General features: G+C 27.6%; 3 protein-coding genes across 4 annotated transcripts in view; 2 read left to right on the top strand and 1 right to left on the bottom strand.

The window, feature by feature from the left end:
- Window positions 1-23,613, bottom strand: part of LOC130672172 (tachykinin-like peptides receptor 99D) — a 267,298-nt gene that overhangs the window by 188,733 nt on the left and 54,952 nt on the right. The window lies entirely within an intron of this gene.
- Window positions 1,222-6,536, top strand: LOC130672170 (putative zinc finger protein 66). The gene is made up of 2 exons (XM_057476532.1): window positions 1,222-1,709; window positions 2,625-6,536. The coding sequence occupies exons 1-2, from the start codon at window positions 1,550-1,552 to the stop codon at window positions 4,529-4,531; spliced, it is 2,067 nt and encodes a 688-aa protein (XP_057332515.1). The 5' UTR covers window positions 1,222-1,549; the 3' UTR covers window positions 4,532-6,536.
- LOC130672174 (tachykinin-like peptides receptor 86C) overlaps window positions 15,827-23,613 on the top strand; it is a 49,600-nt gene continuing 41,813 nt past the window's right edge. The window contains exon 1 of the mRNA XM_057476540.1: window positions 15,827-16,163. Within this exon, the coding sequence (XP_057332523.1) occupies window positions 15,869-16,163 (295 nt within the window). The 5' untranslated portion in view covers window positions 15,827-15,868. The remainder of the gene's footprint in view (window positions 16,164-23,613) is intronic.

Below are 23,613 nucleotides of genomic sequence, written 5' to 3' on the forward strand. Positions count from 1 at the left end.
AAAAAAATTTGTCTTGTCAATTTAAAAGACATCTTTATGACGTTTTAAAGTTGTCTGTGGGTTGATTTCGAAATGCGCTGCAAGCACCCTTATTAATTATTCTTATTACTTGCGCGGTAAATTTAAATATTTGAAAAATAAATTATTAGAAATTGGATAAAACTAAAAATCGTGTTAAAATAAAATGGCGGCAGAATATGATAGAAAAATATTTAAAAAATTTAAAAAAAACACGCAAGTGTTGGAACAAACCTTGGCGGGGAAATAATATGCAGAAGGGTGTCCTAATACACTTGGAGATTTAATTTAAATTGCTCCAAGTGCATTGCAGCTAAAAAAACGTCACTAAACTGCTATTTCCCACCAGACGATGCCAGATGATTTTGCTCAGGAACTTGTAAGTCATCAGCATCAGCAATTCGCAACACTTTACACTAGCACTGAACACTCAACACTTAACGACACCACAGACACTTTGCACAATTTAAATTTTACAAACACTGGACATTTTAATTAAACAATTACTATGAGCAATAAATTTTATGGATAATTCCGCGAATTAACTGCAATTCTGTGTTTCAATTTAAACGTAAAGAAGAATCTGGACTACTACTGCCTTTGTCGATGATACTGACTGCCGCTATTGGACCGTCAGTTGATACAAAGCAATCGACTTTGCGATTCATTCTCCCACCCCCACTTCAGCAAAAATTTGAATGTTGAATACACAGCAACGCGCAGTGGCGCCAACTTGGCGCGAAATTTCAAAATTGAAATTTAATAATTTTATTAAAATTTATTTGTGTCAATAATTATATTAATTAGACTACAATATTTACTAGAAATTTTTTATTTTTCATCTATAATTTATTAATTATTTTTATTACTTGCGCGGTAAATTTAAATATTCGAAAAATAACTTATTAGAAATGGGAGAAAAATTAAAAATCGTAAATCAAAATAAAATGGCGGCAGAATATGATAGAAATATTTAAAATTTCATTTAAAAAAATTTGTTTTTAATTACTATTTATTACTATCTAATTGTTTATAAATATAAATAATAATTTTTGTATATATTTAAACAATCAGACATCTACAGTAGTGACATCTTCTATTTAAAAAATGAGCTGTCACTTTAAATGAAAATTTAAAAAATAGATGACAGCACATGACTATTCTCATTTATCAGGGAAATAAAAAAAAAAAAACAACAATAATGATAATGATAACAATGTACTTTTAATCGATTGATATATTTATTTACTTAGTCTTTGTCTTTGTGTAGTCGGTTAATTAATTTATTTATTTTTAAATTGATAGGTAATAAGTGACAAGTAACGAGTAATAAGTGATACTAATCTAGGATATCAGATTTGAAAAATAACTTGAGGGTATTTTTGAATTTGAAAATTAAATTTGCGCATACAAGTTAACCTTGGAAACTAAAATAAATATGAGTTAATAATGTGATGATAATGAGTAGCGAAATAATAAAAATTTAATTAAAACAAAGCGGTGTTTTATTTTCAAGTTTTTAAATAAAATAATGAGTGAAGGCTGTCCTAATTGTGGACAATTAACGAATGCTTCATGTTCACGTTTAATTGAAGATACCTGTGGTCATAAGAAATGTCGGATTTGTTTATTGTATGAAGAACAAGGTTGTAAAATTTGCGAGAAAGAGCAATTGGTACCGTCAATTATTGGTAATTATTATTATTATTATTTTTTATATATTTTTAGTTTCAGATTTAAGCGGCAAGTTTTTAAATTTTTTAATATTTGCTTGCAATAATAAAATAATTCAAAATTTATGATCCTGAAATTAACAGACAATCAAAAATTTGTAGATTTTTTTTTTAAATCAATTACAAAAAAAAAAAAATAAAATAAAAATATGCATATGTAGAAAATTTAAAAAACTATAGGTGCGTTTTTTTCAGATATTTTTTTTTTTTCATAATTTATCATTTGAAACAAAATCCAAAAATTATTAATGACCCTAAAGTTAACAGACAATTAAAAATTAAAAAATTTTTTTTTTAAATCAATTATAAAAAAAAAAAAAAACTAAAAATATGCACATGTAGAAAATTTGAAAAACTACAGGTGCAATTTTTTTCAATTTTTTTTTTTTCATAATTTATCGTTTAAAAAAAATCTAAAAATTATTAATGACCCTGAAGTTAACAGTCAATTGAAAATTTGTAGATTTTTTTTTTTTAAATCAATTATAAAAAAAAAATAAACTAAAAATATGCACATATAGAAATTTTGAAAAACTACAGGTGCTTTTTTTTAAATATTTTTTTTTTTTTCATAATTTATCATTTAAAAAAAAATCCAAAAATTATTAATGACCCTGAAGTTAGCAGACAATTAATAATTTTTAGATTTTTTTTAACAAATCAATTACAAAAAAAAAATAAAATAAAAATATGCACATGGAGAAAATTTAAAAAACTATCAGTGCAATTTTTTTAAATATTTTTTTTTCATAATTTATCATTCAAAAAAAAAATTCAAAAATTATTAGACCTCGGCTAACTTCAGTATCATACAAATTTTCGCTACTCTGATATTTATTTAGCATAATAAATAAAATATTCAATTTTTTCCAGATTGTCAATATGATGAAAAAATATGTAAAAGTCCGTCAATTATTTTGGACATTTCAAATTCAAATTCCACAAAATTAATAAAACGTCACACCAATAACGATGATCCTGACCAGTGTGATAAATATACCGACATTACCATCAATATATCACCTGAAAGTGTTAACGCGCAAGAAGAAAAGTTATCAAACATCGAAGGTAAAATACTAAATAATTTAAACTCAGATTTACTGGCCAGTGAAAAAAATTCCGATGCCCACATCGGGGATAATAATTTTCTCAACTCCGATACAGCGACAGTCGGGGAAACAAAATCCAATACCGATAAGAATAAAAAATCAAAGCAAAAAAAATTAGACCGTAGTCACATAATAATAATACCTGGTAATCCCGAGCAGTACAAATGCAACATCTGCAACAAAATATTCCGTAACAAAAAGGGTAAATGTTATCACGACGTCTGCATAACTGGAATACGTCCCTACAAATGTAAAATATGCGATCGTACCTTTGTTAAAAAGTCACACTACGAGTACCATGAGCGGGTTCACACGGGATACAAACCGTTCAAGTGCAGCCTCTGCGACAAAGCATTTCCCCAGAAAAATAAATTGAATAGACATATGCTCACCCACAGTACAGAGAAACAATTTGTCTGCCCAAAATGCGACAAGAGGTACAGCAAGAAAGACAATTTAAAAATTCACATGATGGTCCACAGCGGAACGCTTCCATACTCATGCGACTCCTGCGGTAAATCATTCAGATTACGCGCTAATTTAAACCGTCATATATTTATCCACTCCAGCGAACGACCGTATAAGTGTGAATTTTGTGAAAAAAGTTTCAAAGATAAATCTCTTTTGTCTCGACACAGACGCACGCACTCAAAAGAAAGACCTTACTCTTGCGCCCATTGCTCTAGAGTTTTTCTGTCTAAAAGTGAATTGCGCAGACACTTGACCATTCACACTGACGTAAAACCTTTTAATTGTAATATTTGTAATACCGTTTTCCGACGTAAAGATAATTTGAATCGTCATGTCCGTCATCATCATTCTGAAGATCCTTCGGCTCCCGGTGTCGCGGCGGCGGTTTCACCCAAAGAAAAAGTTAAAGTTAAAAAGAAAGCAAATAAAAGCCGAGAGAAGGGTAAAAGTAAAAGTGTATTGAAGAATAAAGAAGACGAGCGTAATGAAATAATAAATAATATAAACACTGTGCAGAATATAATATCAAGATGTGACGCTCGAGGTAACATTTACCCGGTAATTAGAGCTACAGGGGAATTAAGTAATGCGGTGTCTGTAATTAATGGCCCGATAAGTAAATTAAGGGCAGAGGACAAGGGTAAAATTTTAGGGGAAAAGAAGAAAGTTTTGACTTACACGGAGCCTATTTCCTCGGCAGAGGCGATTGTTATTAATCAGAGGATTGAAGAAAAATTGTACAGCATAAATCAAAGCCCGGGTACTTGTTATTATCGTGATTGTAATTCTAGTCGTATTAATGACGCGTCACATGTTGGCATGGCCATGGGCTTGGGTATGTCGGTCTTGCCTCCATTGAGACATAATTCACCGATTCGCGCTGTCCCGAGATACGAAAAGCGGCTGGATGGTAATTTTTCACCGCCGAAGAGTACAAGTTTTATTGAATTGAAAAGTACAGCCGATTGTAAGACTAAGGGCAAGAGTGAGTGTCATCCCGGTGAAAGGAAGAGTAATATTAATGATAGAGAAGGTGCTTTTGGGGATGGTTTTGCTGAGAGGGCCAATTGCGTGTCGACTATTCAGAAAAATGTTGGGGTTGGAGTTGAAGTTGAAGGTAACAAAGAACCCAAGGGGTTTGAAACTCACTGGAGACGCAGGACTTTGGAAAATTTAAAGCCGCATATTAACTTCAACTAGACTAGATATTTATTTTAAATAAATTTTTTTTTAATTTTGTTATCGATTTATTAATCGGTATTTTTATATAAATTATTTTTAACAGAATTGAGGAGGTTCGAGCGAAATTAGTGAGTCAAAAGTGACGGATTTTTTTTTAAATTAATTTTCTGAAGAGTCACAAAAATTAATTATTTTAATTTATAATAACAATTAATTTATAAATTAATAATTATTTTTTTTTTTTAATGAAATGACTTCGATATTTTTGACTTATGCTTTTATAAAAATATGTAATATCGATATTTAAATTAAAGCGGGAAATAGCATATTATATACCCAGGGAGGAAAGTAGGACATTTTAACCCGTGTCTCTTGAGCTGTCCTCCATTTCTGATTTGGCTTAAATAATTAGAGCCTCACAGCTCAGAAAGTAGAAAATTCATCAGGGACTGAACAAGTGGATAATAGTTTGTTGGAAACCCGAAGATAACAAGTGGAGGAAGCCCTTTACATGGGGTATGGGGAGAAGTTGCGTCCCACCTTATCCATAAGCAATTATGTTGACCACCGCTGGGAGACTGGTACCACGGGGGCCTTTCCAAGCCCACTTTTTATTATACCTCCGGTTAATGTCCAGCTTAGTCGTCACTCGATTATATTTTTCGACTAAGAGTGTCGAACAACTCTACTTACGAAGAATTGCTATTTTATCGATAGGCTAAAATACGTAGAGTTAAACCTGAATAAAAAAAACTGCAAGTAGAGTTGAAGCTGAGTAAAGTTGTGAGTGAGTAGAGTTGTAGCTACTGGTTCCACCATAATATCTCTCCAGACGAAATCTCCCCACGACAAAATTTCCCCATAAGAAAATCTCTTCAGGACAAAATTTCCCAAGAACAAAATCTGTTAAACACGATCTCTATAAACGAGATCTTATACTAATCTATGTAATTATAATGATTTCTACACTTACGACTGGAATTGACTGGAATGTTTTACACATATATGTATGAGATCATGCCCGTGTAAAAAAAATTTTTATTCATAATGAATTTAGATCTGAATTTCATGACGAAACTCAGATCGTCATACAAATATGACATTTATCATGAATTTACTCCAACTTTTCGCCTAGTAAATCGGTATTAATTATAAAATTAATTAATTACGTCTTTGAATTGGACTTGGGATGACTTCGATAGAAACTTAACTGATTTTTTTACTGAATTAAACCTTTTGTCAAATTTATCGATTCAGAAATCACCAATAAACTTCTTCTATCAAGTACTTGATTTACGTAAATCAGTTTCGATCGTAAATAAAAATTAATTTAGTAAATGAACTTCGGATCACTTGGATTTAAATTTTACTGTCATAATTTTGACATGATTAAAGTTCTTGATACAAATTCATGATGAAAGTCATATTTGTGTCACGATCTGAGTTTCGAGATTAAATTTACATCTAAATTCATTATGAACGATAATTTTTTTACACGGGTGGAAAATTTCCAGTCCAAATTTGACATCATCGTCAATTGCAAGAACTTGACGTAAACTTACTGTGAAATTAATCAAAATCACTGAACGTCAAATTTTTGAAGTATAGTACCCAGGTGAAAAAATATTATAATGTCATTATAATACGTGTCAAAAATATTTATTTTTCCGAAATTTCCCATCAAAAATACCAAAAACTCTGCGTTAAGATAATTAGGTTTGAGCTGGAAACAGTCAAAACGAGAAAAGTCATGAAAAAATATTTTGGCGCAGTGTTCCCGAATCGTTGTACAATTTTTTTGTGAAATTTGAGTACACCTCCTTTGATTTAATCGTTTAAGTAAAGCTTATGGAAAAAACGTCTTAGTACTGAGTTCCTGATCCTTCAGAAAATTTTATTTTAAAGTTATCAATTGACCTTTCTCGCTATGACTGTTTCCAGCTCAAACCTACACAGAAAAAACAGATATCTTGAGTCAAGAAAATATTTTTGAACACAAACGTTTTCGGGAACCAAGTCAAGATTTTCTTGAGCCAAGAGAATTTGTCTTGGTCGGAGAAGATTTCTACTTTATCTGAGAAAATTTAGGTCTCCAAAAAAATTTTCTTGAATCAAGAATATTTACCTTCAGTCGAGAATTTTTTTTTTTGTGTGTAATTATCTAGAAGCAGAGTTTTTGGTATTTTTTAAATTTTTTATGGGAAATTTTGGAAAAGTAAATAGTTTTGACACGCATTATAATGACGTTATAACGTCATTATAATGACATTATAATATTTTTCCACCTGGGTTTGGCCATCAGGGATTGGACTGATAAAAATAAATTTAGAAATTTTATCCTGGAGAGATTTTGACAAAGAGATTATGTCCAGAGATAAAGTCGTGTCATGATAGCTACTTCGCTTGAGTAGAGATGTTGTGAGTAGAATTGTAACACTGTCCTTTCCTCCCTGGGTGTGTAATATACTATTTAAATTAGATTCGCTTGAACCTCCTTAAGATTTTTAAAACTCAAAATTTTAAAATGAATTTATTTTTTAAAAATTAAGTAAAAATATTTTAAATAAAATTTGTGATAAAATAAAATTATTTTAAATGATTTTATGGTAAATAAATTGTGAGTATAGATTTTATTTTTGATCAGATAAATTTTTTGATTAAATCGAAATAATATTATTAAATTATTTTTTTATAATCTATTGATACTTTAATGTGATATATTTATTATTATTATTATTGATATTATTTTTTTAAGCGATTGTTGGGATATTTAAAGAATAGAGTAAATTTATTTTTAAAATTTGTTGTGATGTTTGAATTTGGCGGGTAGCTAATGAATGTGAGAAATTTCAAGTGTAAATTTATGTAAAAAAAAATTACTCATTTTAAAATTGTACTAAAAAAATAAATAAAAGCTACAGTTGATGAATAAAATGTAAGTTTTTTTTTTTATTAATTAGTTTTTATTAAGACCCTGGACGCTAATTCGTGGGAACGGAAGTAGAAAAATGATAATTACGTTATATAAAAATAGTTTGGATGTATAGTTTATTTAATTTAATTATTTTTATTACTAATTTATGTGTTAATTTAAAAAAAAAAATTATATTTAATTAGTTAGTTAATTTTTAAAAAATTTTAATTTTAAGTTTCGTTTCAGTTTTGAAAATAAGAAAGTTTAATTGAAAAAATTTATAGCCAGAAATTGCAGTGAAGTGAAAGCCCTTATACCTGCTCACTTTTCATTGGAGTGAAATTAAATCACTATATATAAATGATTAAATAAAACGAGCAACCTGCAGTCACTACGTGACTGCCTAAATATCATTACTAAATTTATAAAATACGCAGAAAAAAAGGATTTCTTGCCGCAACAAAATTTTAATTTGCACCAACAAATTTTATACATTATCAATTAAATACAAAAATTGTCTTGGGGCGAGAAAAGATTTTTTTGGTCAAGAAATAATTCCTTGCAACGAGTAATTTTTTCTAGTGCTAAATAAATTTTTGTTTTTAATTCACAATGCAAAAAATTTATTGGGGTAAGTAAAAATTTTCTTTAGGCGAGTAAAGATTTTTTGTGTCAATGAATCCTTTTTTTTCTATCTACACTTTTTTGGCTTTGAGAAGCTTCCTAAAACCAAAAGGGAGCATAAAAATCTGTCATTTTGGAATAAGTAACGCGATATAAATAATATAGATATATATTCTGTGACATTCAGTCATATTTAGTGACAGAATAATTAAAGTATTAATTTATTTAAAGAAAATAAATACGATCGTCTTTTTTCCCGCGTAATTTAAATGTAATTCGAATGATAGATAAATCTATTCATCTCAATACTTGGCAATTAAAAAGAGTTTAAAGTATGAAAAGGCACAAATTCAAGTCAAGACCTATCTAATGATACCAATTTCAATAACATCGACTAATTCTATCATATAGATATGGCGGGAACAAAATTTTCCTTATTCTCTAAATAATGTAGATAATTAATTATTATTAATTTTTTAAATAAGGTCCTTGAGTGTACCCATAGTCGCTCACTAATAGTTGTGATGTACCATTACTCGACCAACACATGGCCCTATAGTCGGTCAAAGACAATATCAATTAAACTATGATAAGTTTATTGATTTGGACAAATAATTTATAAATTATACTACTTTATTCTTTCATAATATAAAATTTCATGAATTTTAAAAATGTATTTATCAAGATATAGTTATAACAATTCTTAAAAAATTTGACGTACCCTAAATTTAATCTAACGAATGAACGTTTAAGTAAAAAATGCCCGGCTGAGCGCGATTTTGAAAACAGTCACTCAATTTAAATTTATAATCTATTATAAAATAATTTGATACATGATATTTTGATATATTTAGATTCACAAATAATTATTTATCAATAATAATATTTGTAGTTGTAATTTTTTTTTATAAAAATTATAAAAAACGCATTGAACAGTTAAAGTGAGCGACTAATGGTACGGAGCGGGTATGGGGGCTTTTACCTTATTTGAAATCAATGAAAAGTCAAAATTATAGTTTGGGACAGAATGACCATAGCTATAAATATTATTTATAAAAAAGTTAATGAAAAAAAATGTGAAATTTACGTTTTTTTTATCGAATGGAATTTTATCTGCAAGAAATATCTTTTATTTAATTTTTAAAATGAAAATCTAGCAAATAAAAAATTTTATACCAACGGAAAACGATGAGAATGTAAAGCAGCTCATAGACTTTGAACGTCATCTTTGTATTATAAAAGCAAAAGATCGAGTGATAGAGAACTGCCGGTATCAGAATATAAAAGAAGAAAATAAAAAAGCGACAGAGTTAAAGAAATAAAATGGCAACTTTGTTGAATGGAAATCAGAATTCAATTTTCAAGTCTCTTTGATAGATTTTTCTGCTTTGTTTTTTTTTTATTTAATATCTTGACTTTTTCATAACGATGTTTTTTTTCTAAGATCAAACAGGAAAATGAACAGCCAAAAAAAACGAAATTAAACTTTTTTGGCTGCCTGATTTTTTACAAGTTAAGATTTGGCATTTTCTGGGTTTTAAATTTAAAAACCGTCCTGTTGCTTTACTTTAATTTTCTTGTTTAATAAAAAAATGCTTTGATCTGTTTGAGATTTTTATCATCTCTTATCTGTGCGGCTGAAAAAGGAACCACTATCTTTTTTTCTGACGCAGGATACGGAAACAGCCACGTGGTCGTTTGAATTCAAGATACTCCGGATCAGATTTTAACTACAATCGAATCCGATAACTTTTTTTCTCGATTTCAATCGCGGGAATTAAAGAAAAGGCCTTAAAATATTTACTGATCTCAACACTCATGGGGTAAATTGGCCACGCGGAAAAATTTCCTTACAATTTTGAATAAAAAAAAAAAATTATAGTCCACTTTACCTCGGGCCGTTTGCCCGCTAATAAATTCAAATTTTTAATGAAAATTAAATTAAATTTTTTCTAATTAGTGTTTCATTTTCAGGGTGGCCACAAAGAAATGATTTCAAAATTACCCGATATTTCCCGGTTTTCTAGTAAAGTTTTTCACATTTTTCCCTGATTTAGAAATTTTATTCGTATCATTTAGATATTCAAAGTTTTTATTATATTTTCATTCTTAATAATTAGACTTGATAATTAAATCATGCGAAAAACAAGAAAAAATGGCAATAAAACAAATTAAAATTGCCTACTTTTGATTATTCGATGTTAAAAATCTATAAGTGTAAGCTACTCGTTCCTGAATATCGAGCCTTTTGCTCGATAGGCATCTTGAGGCCTGTAGCCTCTGACGTCAGGAGCTACCCCCAGCCTGTGACAAGGCTCACCCTCACTAGAGAAGGGCGAGTTGGACATTGAGGCTGACGAAGAAGAGGCATTCCGACGGGACCCTCCGAGAGGACCCAACGTGACGTCATCTAGCTACTCTCTCCCTTACCCTTATTATATTACTTATTATTAACTGTCCATATTATACGATTAGTTGTCGGGTTCAATAATGTTTAACTGTTAAATAAATATCTGGTTCTATCTACTAGCAAGTGAAATATATTAAAGTTTCCTTCTTACATAAGTTAAAATATTTAATAAGAAATTTTATGATTTAAATAAATTCAAAATACACTGGTTACAAAAATTAAGGGATATTCAAAAAATTTCAAATTTTTTAGTAATTTTCAACAGTTTGTAACTCGAAGGAAAATGGTTGTACAATAAAAACAAAAAGTCAAACTGTAGCTTCGAGTGTCTAGTTTTCTGATCTGGGTCTTTAAATTTTTTTGTTATGCACGGTTCCGGAGCAATCAAAAATCAATCATAATTATCGAAAAAAATTTATTGAAGCTCGAAGACCGTTTTTAAGACGAGCAAAAATTTGGTAAATTTCTTTTTCGATAGTTTTCTTAGGATCACTCCGGAACCACACATAATAAAAAAATTTTAAGACCAGATGAAAAAACTAGACACTTGGAGCTACAATTTGCCTTTTTTGTTTTTGTCGTTTGACCATTTTCCTTCGAGTTACAACCTGTTGAAAATCACTTTAAAATTTGAAATTTTTTTAATATCCCTTAATTTTTGTAACTAGTGTATAATTGAAAATTTTTTGAATTTTGAACAGTTACAATTTAATTCCCGGATACTTTTCGAAATTCCCTGACATTTCCATGATATTTCCCGGTTGCGTTAAAATTCCCTGATAATTCCCGATATTCCCGGTTCGTGGCCACCCTGGTTTTACTCCATTTTTTTCTGTATATATCACAATAAAATAATTTAATTAAAAATATTTAAAAAAGAAATGTCACTTTTAATAAAAAAAAAATTTATACCCCACTAACTTTTGACGAAAATAATTTAAGATACTGCAGTAAAAAACTCGTAAAATTTTAAATTATTCAAATGTAACTCACTCAGAATTTACACCGCTCGCAACAATAATAATAATAATAAAGTAAACTCTTATATTGTAGGGTAAATCGGATATCCTATTCTCGGTATCCCAAATATCCGAAGGAAAATTTATTACTGAGATAAAATATTTTACAGGTATATCTAGACCCAATGTCTTATAAACTTTTATCAACGGAAATTAATACTCATAGATAAAGATAGAGACGAAATAGACCCGCAATATTTTTTTACGACACTACATTAAGGGGCAAAAAGGACATGGGATGATTTGGCAGACCAAAAGTTTGTCGAAGTTTAATTCCATTATTTATTATTTGTATATAAATAAATTAAATTTTTGAAGATTTGAATTTTCGCGCGCGTAAAAATTGTTTAAAAATAATACGACTGGAGGAATTATTGTCGTCAATTAAATTGTATTAGATAAATAGGATAAACGTAAAGATGCGTGCATTACACAAGTCCATGCATATATATGAGATAAATTGATAACATATCAAAAGTAAATTAATCCGGCATTAGCCTAGAGGATTGTGGATAAAGTTACTCATCAGACTAATCATCAATAGCTCATTTAATTGATATCATGTTGGCAAATATCCGTATTATATATTTACATAGACTGGGGCACAACGGCCCACCTTCAAAATTTTGTTAAAAAAAAAAATATCAATTTATTTGTCAAAAATTCAGTAATTTTTTAGTTTATTGAGAAATCGGAAGCAAAATAGAACAGGGGTAAAATAAGATACGAAAATCTAAAGAGAAAAATATTTATTTATGAAAGAAAAATATATATTTTATAATTTTTTTGTAGTGTTAAGAAATAAAATATTTTTTTTTATAAAAAATATTTCTAGAGATAACACATCAGAGGTCTGTTTAATGTACGGGAAATTGAAGTATGACCCGTGCGAAAAAATATATATGACATACAGCCAATACATTGGTACATATAGTCATATATTTATTTTTCCGTATGCGGAAGGGTAATTAAGACCAATAAAAATAAATTTTTTTAAATTTCAAGACATCGAACCTCGAAAAAATTTTTTTTATAAAAATTATTAATTCATGCTTAGGTGGACCGTCGTGCCCCGATATCATATATATATATATATATATATATTAGGGTGATCCAAAAGATAACAAACTTTTTTTTTTTCTTCCAAACAGGTTCAAAAGTTTCATTTAGATAAAAAAAGACGCCTGTGAAAATTAGAGCTCTTAATATTAACATTAAGAAGTTCCTCATCGCACTTTTCTATTTTCCATAAGAATAACATGGGAAAAATTTTTTTTACGTCTTCTGATTTTTATAAGTAGCTAACGATGCATCATAGGAATAATTGGCAGGCATATTTTTGTAGGGAATTGAATGCTCTACAAAAAAAGATTCTTATCATTTTTTGAGGAATCTATTTGTTCAAAAGTTATTTGAGGTTGAAGACGAATTCATATTAAATTTTGAGATTTTCTACTTTTCCGGCGAAACTATCAGACTTATTACAATATATCATCAGACTTTTTTTGTAGACAATTTTATTCCCTAAAAGTTATTTCTAATAAAGTTTTTTTGAATTCCGCATTGCTTTCTAGTTATTTTTATTTTAATGTCAAGCTCTTAAAATCGATCAGAAGACTATTTTTTTATGAGCATGACATTAAAATAAAAATAACTAGAAAACAATGCGGAATTCGAAAAAACTTTATTCGAAATAACTTTTAGGGAATAAAATTGTCTACAAAAAAGATCTAATGATATATTGTAATAAGTCTGATAGTTTCGCCGGAAAAGTAGAAAATCTCAAAATTTAATATGAATTCGTCTTCAACCTCAAATAACTTTTGAACAAATAGATTCCTCAAAAAATAATAAGAATCTTTTTTTGTAGAGCATTCAATTCCCTACAAAAATATGCCTGCCAATTATTCCTATGACGCATCGTTAGCTACTTATAAAAATCAGAAGACGTAAAAAAAATTTTTCCCATGTTATTCTTATGGAAAATAGAAAAGTGCGATGAGGAACCTCTTAATGTTAATATTAAGCGCTCTAATTTTCACAGGCGTCTTTTTTTATCTTAATGAAACTTTTGAACCTGTTTGGAAGAAAAAAAAAAAAATTTGTTATTTTTTGGATCACCCTAATATATATATATACAAAATTGATGATTAAATTACTGAGTATTAAGGGTACGGCTAAAGATATATTTAAATATTTGTACATGAAAATTAAAGGCATTCTCACCCCCCCCCCCACCACTTTTTAAAAATATTTAATGACAAACTGTCATAAGCGTATCAAAATTTTATTAATTAATTAAAAATAAATTAATGCATTAATTGAAAAAAGGGCAGCGTAGTTATAAATTTGCCGAGGTATAGAAAAAAAAAATACTTACGTTTGTTATCAATTAGAAGTCAAACGAAATTTGAAAAATAAATTTTAGCCTGCAAAATTATATAGAGTAGAGGTACCATTTGTGGCCACTGCTTCATTTTTGGACATTTAATACTTTATTTTAATTAATGAAAAAGAGTAAAATAAAATTTTCATTTGAATAGTGGGACAAAAGTATTTCTAAACACTTTTAAAAAATTAATTATCTGGTTGTGACTTTTACAAATTAATTAATTAAAATTTTTCACGTGTCCAAAACTGGCACTAAAGTGACCAGAAACGGTACCTCTACCCTTTTTTAAAATAAAATATTGACAAAGATTTTACTGAAATTTATTTTGATTCCTAATTGAAATCCATCCTAAATATTTTTTTTTTATTTATATCTCGGGAAATCGTAACTACGGTCGCCTTTTTGTCAATTAATGCTCCAATTTTTTTTTTTATTTAATTGAATATTTTCAAAAAGTGGGCTGGGGGATTGTCTGAGAATACTCTCAACAAAAAAATTTTTAACACCGATAATTATTGGAAAAACACCAGATTTTTTTATTAAATTAAATTTCCTGTTGGTTCAACTGTCCCCTGTAAATAAATCAAATTATTAATTTATCCCCAGTAGATTTAGTGAAAAAAAAAAAAAAAAAAAAAAAAAAACAGACACTATTGACATTTTTTTTGATGAGCCCATTTTACCCTTTTCCTCTCTATTTGCCTTAGTACTAAAAAAATAATAATATAATAAAAAAATGACTGTGGAAATAAAGATTAATTTTCGCGCGAAAATAAAAATTTAAAAAATGGATATATCCTTTTATAAAATAAATATCTTTTTATACAGAGAAAAATTTCTATTAGTTATTATTAGGATTGCATATTTGTATATTCAAACAGATGTGATAAGGGTGAAATGAGTGAAAGAGGGGTAAAATGTATAGATATAACAATCTGCGTGCGCATTCTTTGAATGAACGTGCTTTTGAACGTCAGTATCTCCTGCGGTGTTCTCGAGACCAGAAACTCGTGATACTTATAAATTAAATATGAATGATAACTTATATTTAAGTATAAAAAAAAAAACTAAACTAAAAAAAAATTAATTTTTAAAGTAAAAAAAAAAATTCCATTGAATTTTTGGTAAAAAAAATTTTTATTAAAAATTTAAAATGAAAAATAAGAAATTAAATTTTTTGAGCGATTGATAATTATAAGGGTCAATTAAGTTATGAGTTAATAAATAATTATAAGAATGGATGAAAATAATTATTGCTATTGTTTTTGTTGTGATGATAAGACTCGGTCGGGAATAAAGAAGGATTTGGACAATAGAATTTAAATGTGAAAAGACGAGCAAGAAGTGATGAAAACTTTTGATAAGTCAAGTGTAATACTAAGTTTTAGTCAAGACAGACAACTATTTATGGTATTCTGTGCATTTAATAATAGCCGAAGTTTAAATGAAGCATCAGAGACTTGGAGATGATAATGATAAAAGCATGATTATGATTTTTTTTTTTATACTTGGTAGTTCAGTACTTTGTTAATTAATTAAATATTTTATAAAGTAATTGTTAATAATAATAAATTAATTAATTAATTAGTTGATAAAAAATGGCACAGTGGAGTTGCAAAAATAAATAATTACTGTGATTGTAATAAATGTCAATGTATTGTTGATTAATAAATTTTTTAATTATCTTGAGTAAGAAATATTGTGATAAATAAATTTTATAAAAATTTATTTTTAAAAGAAATTTATTTTTGAAATCTGAGTACTGACAAAAAAAATTATTTACAAAAATGTTGCAGTAAAGACTAAAAGAAAATTTTTTAAATAAAATATAATAAAAAATTTTAATTGATTTTTAAAAATAAAATTTATCTTCGAAATCTGAGTACTGACGAAAAAAAAAATTTGCAATAAAATTACCGAAATATAATTTTTTAAAAATAAAACATAATTAAATTTTAAAAATAAATTATTGATTTAAAAATAAAAAAATAAAATAATGAATTCTGATAGTATAAATAGATTGTACAATTGCACTGCGAAAATACTCGATCAAAATATATCGATACTACAAGAATTAAATCGCAGTGAATTGTTGTCAGTTCTCGATCAAGTGTTGGTTACTTCGGAAAAACGTGAATTAGTACGTGAAAATTTAACCGAGTGTTTATTTATTGGGCAAGAACGTCCCTTCGATTTGCCATGGTGGCAAAAATTGTCATGGTCATGTGTCTTTGCTATCATACTAGTTGTTGCGACCGGTGGAAATATTATCGTCATGTGGATTGTACTAGGTAAATATAATAACGCAAATATTTATACATTATCCATTACATATATTACTGGAATTCTGGCGTACACGAAATAAATTAATAACATTTCGGAAGTAAATTAATCCGTTATTAGCTTACAGAATTGTGGATGAGTTACTCATATTCGCTATAGTAACAGATCATTTGTTTGATGGCGCGCCGGTAAATATCGATATTAACATTTATTATTTGTATATAATGTTGATATATTACTATATTAATTTATATAATATATATATATACGGGAAGGGTGGGAAAACGGGACCGAGTGGGCGCCCGGGTCAAAAAAAAATCTTAAATTTGACTTGATTTAACTTAATTTCCTTTGAAATCGTCGATATGCCGACAACTGCATTCCACATTTTAACTTTTTTAACTTTTTTTGACTTAATATTGACTTAATCTTGACTTTTTTTAACTTTTTTGCCTTAGATTAGACTTTTTTTTGGCTTAAATTATTTCATTGCCTTAAATTTGACTTATTTTGTCTCAAAAAAACAACTGGTTATCAATTCGAAATCTAGTTTTATATTTGACTTAATTTTCATTTAAAAATTAAGTCAAATCGAATGTGGTTTTTATACTTATTTATTAATTAAACTAATCTAAAATTAAAACTCAATTTTAATTATAGCAAATTTTTTAAAAATTATTTCTGATTAAATTAAAATTACTATTAAAAAAATTTTTATTGCAATGATTTTTTTTTATTCTGTTCCTGAAGAATTTGTATAAACTCTTGTTTACAATATCATTTATTTTCATATTGATTAACCAATTCTGCAATAAACGTTTTATTACCTGTATTAATATAAAAACATATCGATAGTAAATTTTCGACAGGAATCGCAAATACATTTTCAGTTACAATGAATTCATATAAGTGTGATAGTTGGAGAAGTCTGACAGGCTCTTTGAAAGGTTTTGTTTGCAGAAAAGTTATTATTGCAAAATGATGGCCAAGGCACTTACAATTACTAATTTTTTGACAATCGCATATTTTATCAATAATTTTTATAAAAGAATGAAGAAGACCAAAACGTTTTTCTTTCAAGTATTTAAATGCAACACAAGAAGAATTATTTTTTAATGTTTCTTTATAATTTTTTGATACAAACAATATACCATTTAATAATAATCGAAAATATTCTAAACCATAAACACCTTGAATAATTATTACTATCATTAATTATATGTTACTAATTATAAGTATTTTTTAAATTTGCGTTGTAATTGTCAAATTTTTTTTTTATTCTGACTTTAATGTAACTTTTTTAAACTTAAATATAAGTAAAATGTATTTAAATCGACGCAATTCTGACTTGAATGTGACTTTTTTTGTCTTAAATCTAAAGGAAATAGAGTCAAACTGAACCAGTTTTGACCTAAACGTGACTTATTTTGTCTTAAATCGATCCTAACTAAGCCACAAAAAGTCAAATCTAAGTCAAGTGTTATGGAAATTTTACACTGACTAAAAAAATTAACTTATTTGAATTTGAAGGATTTAGACTTAAACTTTAAGTCATAATTAAGATTTTTTTTCGACTCGGGCAGTTTTGAGTGTCAAAAAATTGTTTTTCAAAAATTTTTCAGTGGACTCAATATATTGTTGGCCACAAAAAATACATAAGATGTTTTCTTCACTTTATTTAAATTCCCGCACGAAAATATATTTATATATTCCGGAAAAATAGTATATATCCGGCTTATATCTTTAGTATTGTTGTATGCATCCTATTTTGTCAGCATATATTCCCGGATATATATTTTTTCGTATAGGTTTTATATAAGTTATTGATCTTCAGTAATTTTATTTTTTTGGAATCTTTTTTTTACTGACAGTAGTGCAAATCTATTTTTTCGCTTAGATTAGATGTAAACAATTTTATGAGACATAGTAAAAAATATTGTGTTTGTGTTAACCCATACAAAGTTGCCGAGCTTAGAATTTTTTCTATAGATCGGCCGATGCCTGGTTTGCAATGATTGGCCAATAAATCGCTAACTATACTGGCCTGTGCATGGTGAATCATTGGCAGCCGTCTTTTTGCTTATAAAAACGGCGCACAATTAACAGCCGTTCGTTGGCCAACGGTTTGATGGAGTGCTCATGATACCAAGCTTTGGCCGATGATTGATTGCCACAATTGGCCAATGCTTGGCATACAGTTATCATCCGATATTTAGCCGATCTTCGGCCGATGCTTGAAAATTGGCAGCCATTCACGACCCAGTAATGGGCCAATTCTTTTTTTTTGTATGAGAAAAACGGTCCGTGTTAAATTTTTTGTGTTAAATCATATTTCACTTGAAAATTTTCAATTAATCTACAATTCAACAATTTAAATATTTATTGGGTTACTTTGTGTTGAAATTTTGACACAAATTTAGAGTCGAAATTAAACTCAAATCAGTATTAAAAAATAACACGAATTTTGTATGACCGTTTCTAATATACAAATTATGTTGATTTGAACACAATATTTTCTACTGTATAGTCATTTTTTGAAGGGTGGTCGCGGGTTTACTTGCAGGGAGAAAAATTTTTTCTCTGACAATTGGAAATTGGGTTTAATTACTTAAAATAGAAGTCAAAAATAGAAAATTCTCTGCATTCAAATGCACAAAAATCTATTGTTTTCATACCGGTCTTGATTTGCCTGCCTTCCCTTATACATTTTTATAAAAGGATTACTGATACATAATTTCTGATATGTTTTATATAACTCTATTGAACTACTGAGTGATTAACATACGATTAATTATGTTTATTTTCAATTTATATCATTCTGTATTAGTATACAAACAAATAATCTGTTACGGTCAAGTAATTAATTGTCAATTTCAATTTTAATGATGGTAATAATAATTATAATAATAATAATAATAAATATTTCATTAATTAAATTAAGTTTGTTATGAGTACTGGTCACCTTTTGTCAGAAGTTTGACTGTTTTCGGTTATATACATTTATATATCACTAATTAATGTATGTAATTATGTTTAAATTAATTAGATTATTTTACCGCGGTTTACAGTAATGTTGGTTTTTTAAATTATTTTAGAAGTTGGCTGAAGCTGTAGATGTAAACTAAAAAATTAACTATAGTTGACTCAACTTTTTTTTTAAATTCATTTTGATGTAACAAATTGAGACCCAAATTTTTTTTTTAACCATAGGTACCTGCGCCGAAAGTTTGAATTTCTGCCCTCTTTAGAGGGAAGTCATTCTTTTCTTTTATGAGAAAACAAATTATGAAAATTAGCGCATGCGCCATTTTTCCCAAAAACAGAGGCAAGAATTCAAACTTTCAGGTACAGATTTGGTGAAAAATCGTATAGTTAGTATGTAATATTCTATTGTCATCTAATTTAAATCGGGATTAAGAGTTTTGAAAAAAAAATGTAAGACGGTAAAATGGAGATTAGGATCTCAAAATTTGTTATTTTGATAATTAATTTGACTTTTGATTCAAACTCAAATTTATCTGAATAAAACGTTTTTGAAGAATTAAGAGCCAGTCAATGGTGAAGGTATCGAACTATTTCGAAATACAAATAAATAGATAATTTATTTTCCACGCGATCTATTTTAATTACCCAGACGACCCCAACTGACCAATCACAATCAGGGTCAAAAGTTAGAGTTAATGGCCCATGGGAGTTTTTTAAACGATTAAGTACGAAAATTTAAATAAAAGCTCGTATTTAAATGATTTCATTGATAAATTTTGTGGTATTTATTAATAAATAAATTCCTTAATTATGTGAAAGATAAAAAATTGAATAGAAATCACTCATTTTTTTTTTTTAAATTCCAAATATTTATATATTTGTATTTATAACTAAAAATATTTTAATTTAAAATAATGGGAGTCTCAATAATTTTTTTTTTTATTATAAATATATAATAATATGAGATGCGTGTTTACGTTCATGCTGAGCAGGTAAATATTAAACATTAAAAATTAAATAGTGACATGCAAAACCTGGACAACAAAAAAAAAACGATAATTTATTTATTGAATTTGAAAAAATAATAAAACAGATAAAAAAACTCTATCTTATTATAAAAAAAAAACCCGTGGTTTCAATAAAAAGTTTATAGCGATTTAATGCAGCTTGTATTTCGTAGTCTAAGTATATAAAGTGAAAAGGCTAATGCCCTTTGATTGAGTTTTTTTACTGATAAAATAACTCAGTATAAATGGTATAATATCATGGATCTTTTCATCGAATGACAGCCTTCGATATAATCACGGTTAATACTTTTTCGTATATCGTTGTATCAATTTTCTCTTTAATGGATTCCCAGTCACTAATCGGTCCCTTTTTATTCCATAGAAAAAATCAAAGCACTAAAATACCCTGGGGAATTATGTTACTATTTATTTCTTTTCATGTCTAAGTACTTGATAAAAATATTATTTTCTGTAACTCATGCCGAAGAATACGCCGCTAATTTGTTACAGTCAGCCTCATAAAATTTCATATTAAAATACATCCTTTTATGATTGGTCAAACGAGTGGTTTAATATATAGAAGCAACCTGCAGTCACTACGTGACTGTCCAAATATCACTACTAAATTTATAAAATACGCAGAAAAAAAGGATTTCCTGACGCAAAAAATTTTAATTTGCACCAAGAAATTTTATGCATTATCAATTAAATACAAAAATTGTCTTGGGGCGAGAAAAGATTTTTTTGGTCAAGAAATAATTCCTTGCACCGAGTAATTTTTTTTCGTTCTAAATAAATTTTTGTTTTCAATTCACAATGCAAAAAATTTATTGGGATAAGTAAAAATTTTCTTTAGGCGAGTAAAGATTTTTTGTGTCAATGAATCCTTTTTTTTTCTATGCACACTTTTTTGGTTTTGAGAAGCTTCCTAAAACCAAAAGGGAGTAGAAAAATCTGTCATTTTGGAATAAGTAACGCGATATAAATAATATAGCTATATATTCAGTGACATTCAGTCATATTTACCAGTGTAAAAATATTATTGTTTATAATGAATTTAGATATAAATTTAATCTCGAAACTCAGATCGTGACACAAATATATAACTCTCATCATGAATATGTATCAAGAACTTTAATCACGTCAAAATTATGACAGTAAAATTTAAATCCAAGTGATCCGAAGTTCATTCACTAAATTAATTTTACAATCGAAACTGATTTACGTAACTCAAGTACTTGATAGAAGAAGTTTATTGGTGATTTCTGAATCGATAAATTTGAAAAAAAGTTTAATTTAGTAAAAATTCAGTCAAGTTTCTATCGAAGTCATCCCAAGTCCAATTCAAAGATGTAATAAATTAATTTTATAATTGATACTGATTTACTAGGCGAAAAGTTGAGGTAAATTCATGATAAAAGTCATATATTTGTGTGACGATCTGAGTTTCGTCATGAAATTCAGATCTAAATTCATTATGAACGAAAATTTTTTTTACACGGGTAGTGACAGAATAATTAAAGTATTAATTTATTTAAAGAAAATGAATACGATCGTCTTTTTTCCCGCGTAATTTAAATGTAATTCGAATGATAGATAAATCTATTTATCTCAATACTTGGCAATTAAAAAGAGTTTAAATTATGAAAAGGCACAAGTTCAAGTCAAGACCTATCTAATGATACCAATTTCAATAACATTAACTAATTCTATCATATAGATATGGCGGGAACTAAATTTTCCTTATTCTCTTAATAATATAGATTATTTAGACTTGGTTTTTTTTTTTTTTTATTTAAAAAATTAATAAATAGTTGAAGTTAAAATATTGATTCGAGTCTGATGAAAAGATGGTTAAATAAATTATAAAAGAATCGTGTTAAGAGATGATATATATGCGAAATAGTTTTATGAAAGTTTTTATGTAACAGTGTATACTATTTTATGCAGATTTACAGTCATAAAATAAAAGTTTTTTTTTTTTGGAAACTCGAATAAGTTAAAAATAACAAAACTTTTTGAACTTTTCCTTAGAAAAAGGTTTAAGGCTGCTTATTGTAGTAAATACATACATGTTTAGTTGCTTTTTATATTGAAAGGAAGTACTTTTATATCATTAATTAATTAATTTTTATTTAAACAAATTAATTAATTACTGTTACTGTGAAAAATTGAATGTAAAAATGTTGACTCATTTTAAAATGAAATTTATAGCGAAACTTTAGATTTTAGAAAAAAATGTTTGGAACAAAAATTGTAGAAAATTAAATTTACTAGAAAAAAAGTCCTTTTACTTATTGACGTATCATTGATAGTTCTAGAGATAATCAATAAAAAAGGCATCAATTAGTTTGACAATTATTTAATAAAATTTATATTTTTCACTTTGATTTACTATTACGTCTAAATAATCAATTGTACGTAAAAATGTAATAAGACCTTTTTTGTAGAGAATTTAATTTGCTATGAAATTGTTTGTATACATTTTTGTGATATCTGTATTAGTTTCGTTGTAATTTTTATTTTTTTTCAACAACTTTTAAAAGTAAATTTAAAAGTTGTTGAAAAAAAAGTGTATACTTTTTAAAAAATTGAATCAACGCTCAGTAATGCAAAATAGGGTAATGTTAGAATTTTATTTATATGTATGTACGTATATTGTATAGAGGTATAATATTACTGCGAAAAGAACAAGAAAAATATTGCGGGTAGTTTTTAAAATTTATGATACAGTAAAAGTTTATAATTTAGTGTCTTTCAATCCATATATAATAAAAGATCAACAAGTACTTTGTAAAATACTTTGCATTATCGATATCATAACTCTATTTTTTTTAAACTTCGACATATATATTACAGCAGTGCTTCTGTGATTTGAATATATGAAATATTAATTTTGTAATTGAATTTAAATTTAGTTTTTAAAATAAGACATAAAAATCCCTTGAAAGTTTAATTCCTTTGAAAAAGGAAATGGAACCGAAACTTTTGTAATTTTAAATCAGACCTTAAGCTCGGAAAATAAAATTTGAAAAAATATCCAAACTGCAGAGATATATTTTCGTTGAAGTTTAAATGAGTTTGGGTGCAATTTCAAACAAAAATTGCCTAATTTCTTTAGTATTTTTTTTTCAGTAGTAAATTTTGATTCCATGGCAATTGATCTCCGACAAGTGACTCCACAGACAACTTGGGATCAATATAAGACATTTGTTTAATAATAAAATATCCCGAGTCAAAACACCAATTCTAGTTTAGTCCTCAAAAGCCTCAATTCCTTTGATGTTTTATTTGCCGCCAGAAAGTAGCTCTACTTTAGGACTCAAAATCCTCAATGAGAACTATGAGGTCTAAATGCAAATAATTTATCGATTTTGAATTATAACTGAGACCTCAAAATCCTCAACGAATGAAAAGTTATACTTCGAAATTTGGAAAATTTTAGATAGAAAAGGGAGGGGAGAGA

This window comes from Microplitis mediator, chromosome 7 (genome assembly GCF_029852145.1).
Source record: "Microplitis mediator isolate UGA2020A chromosome 7, iyMicMedi2.1, whole genome shotgun sequence".
NCBI lineage: Eukaryota > Metazoa > Arthropoda > Insecta > Hymenoptera > Braconidae > Microplitis > Microplitis mediator.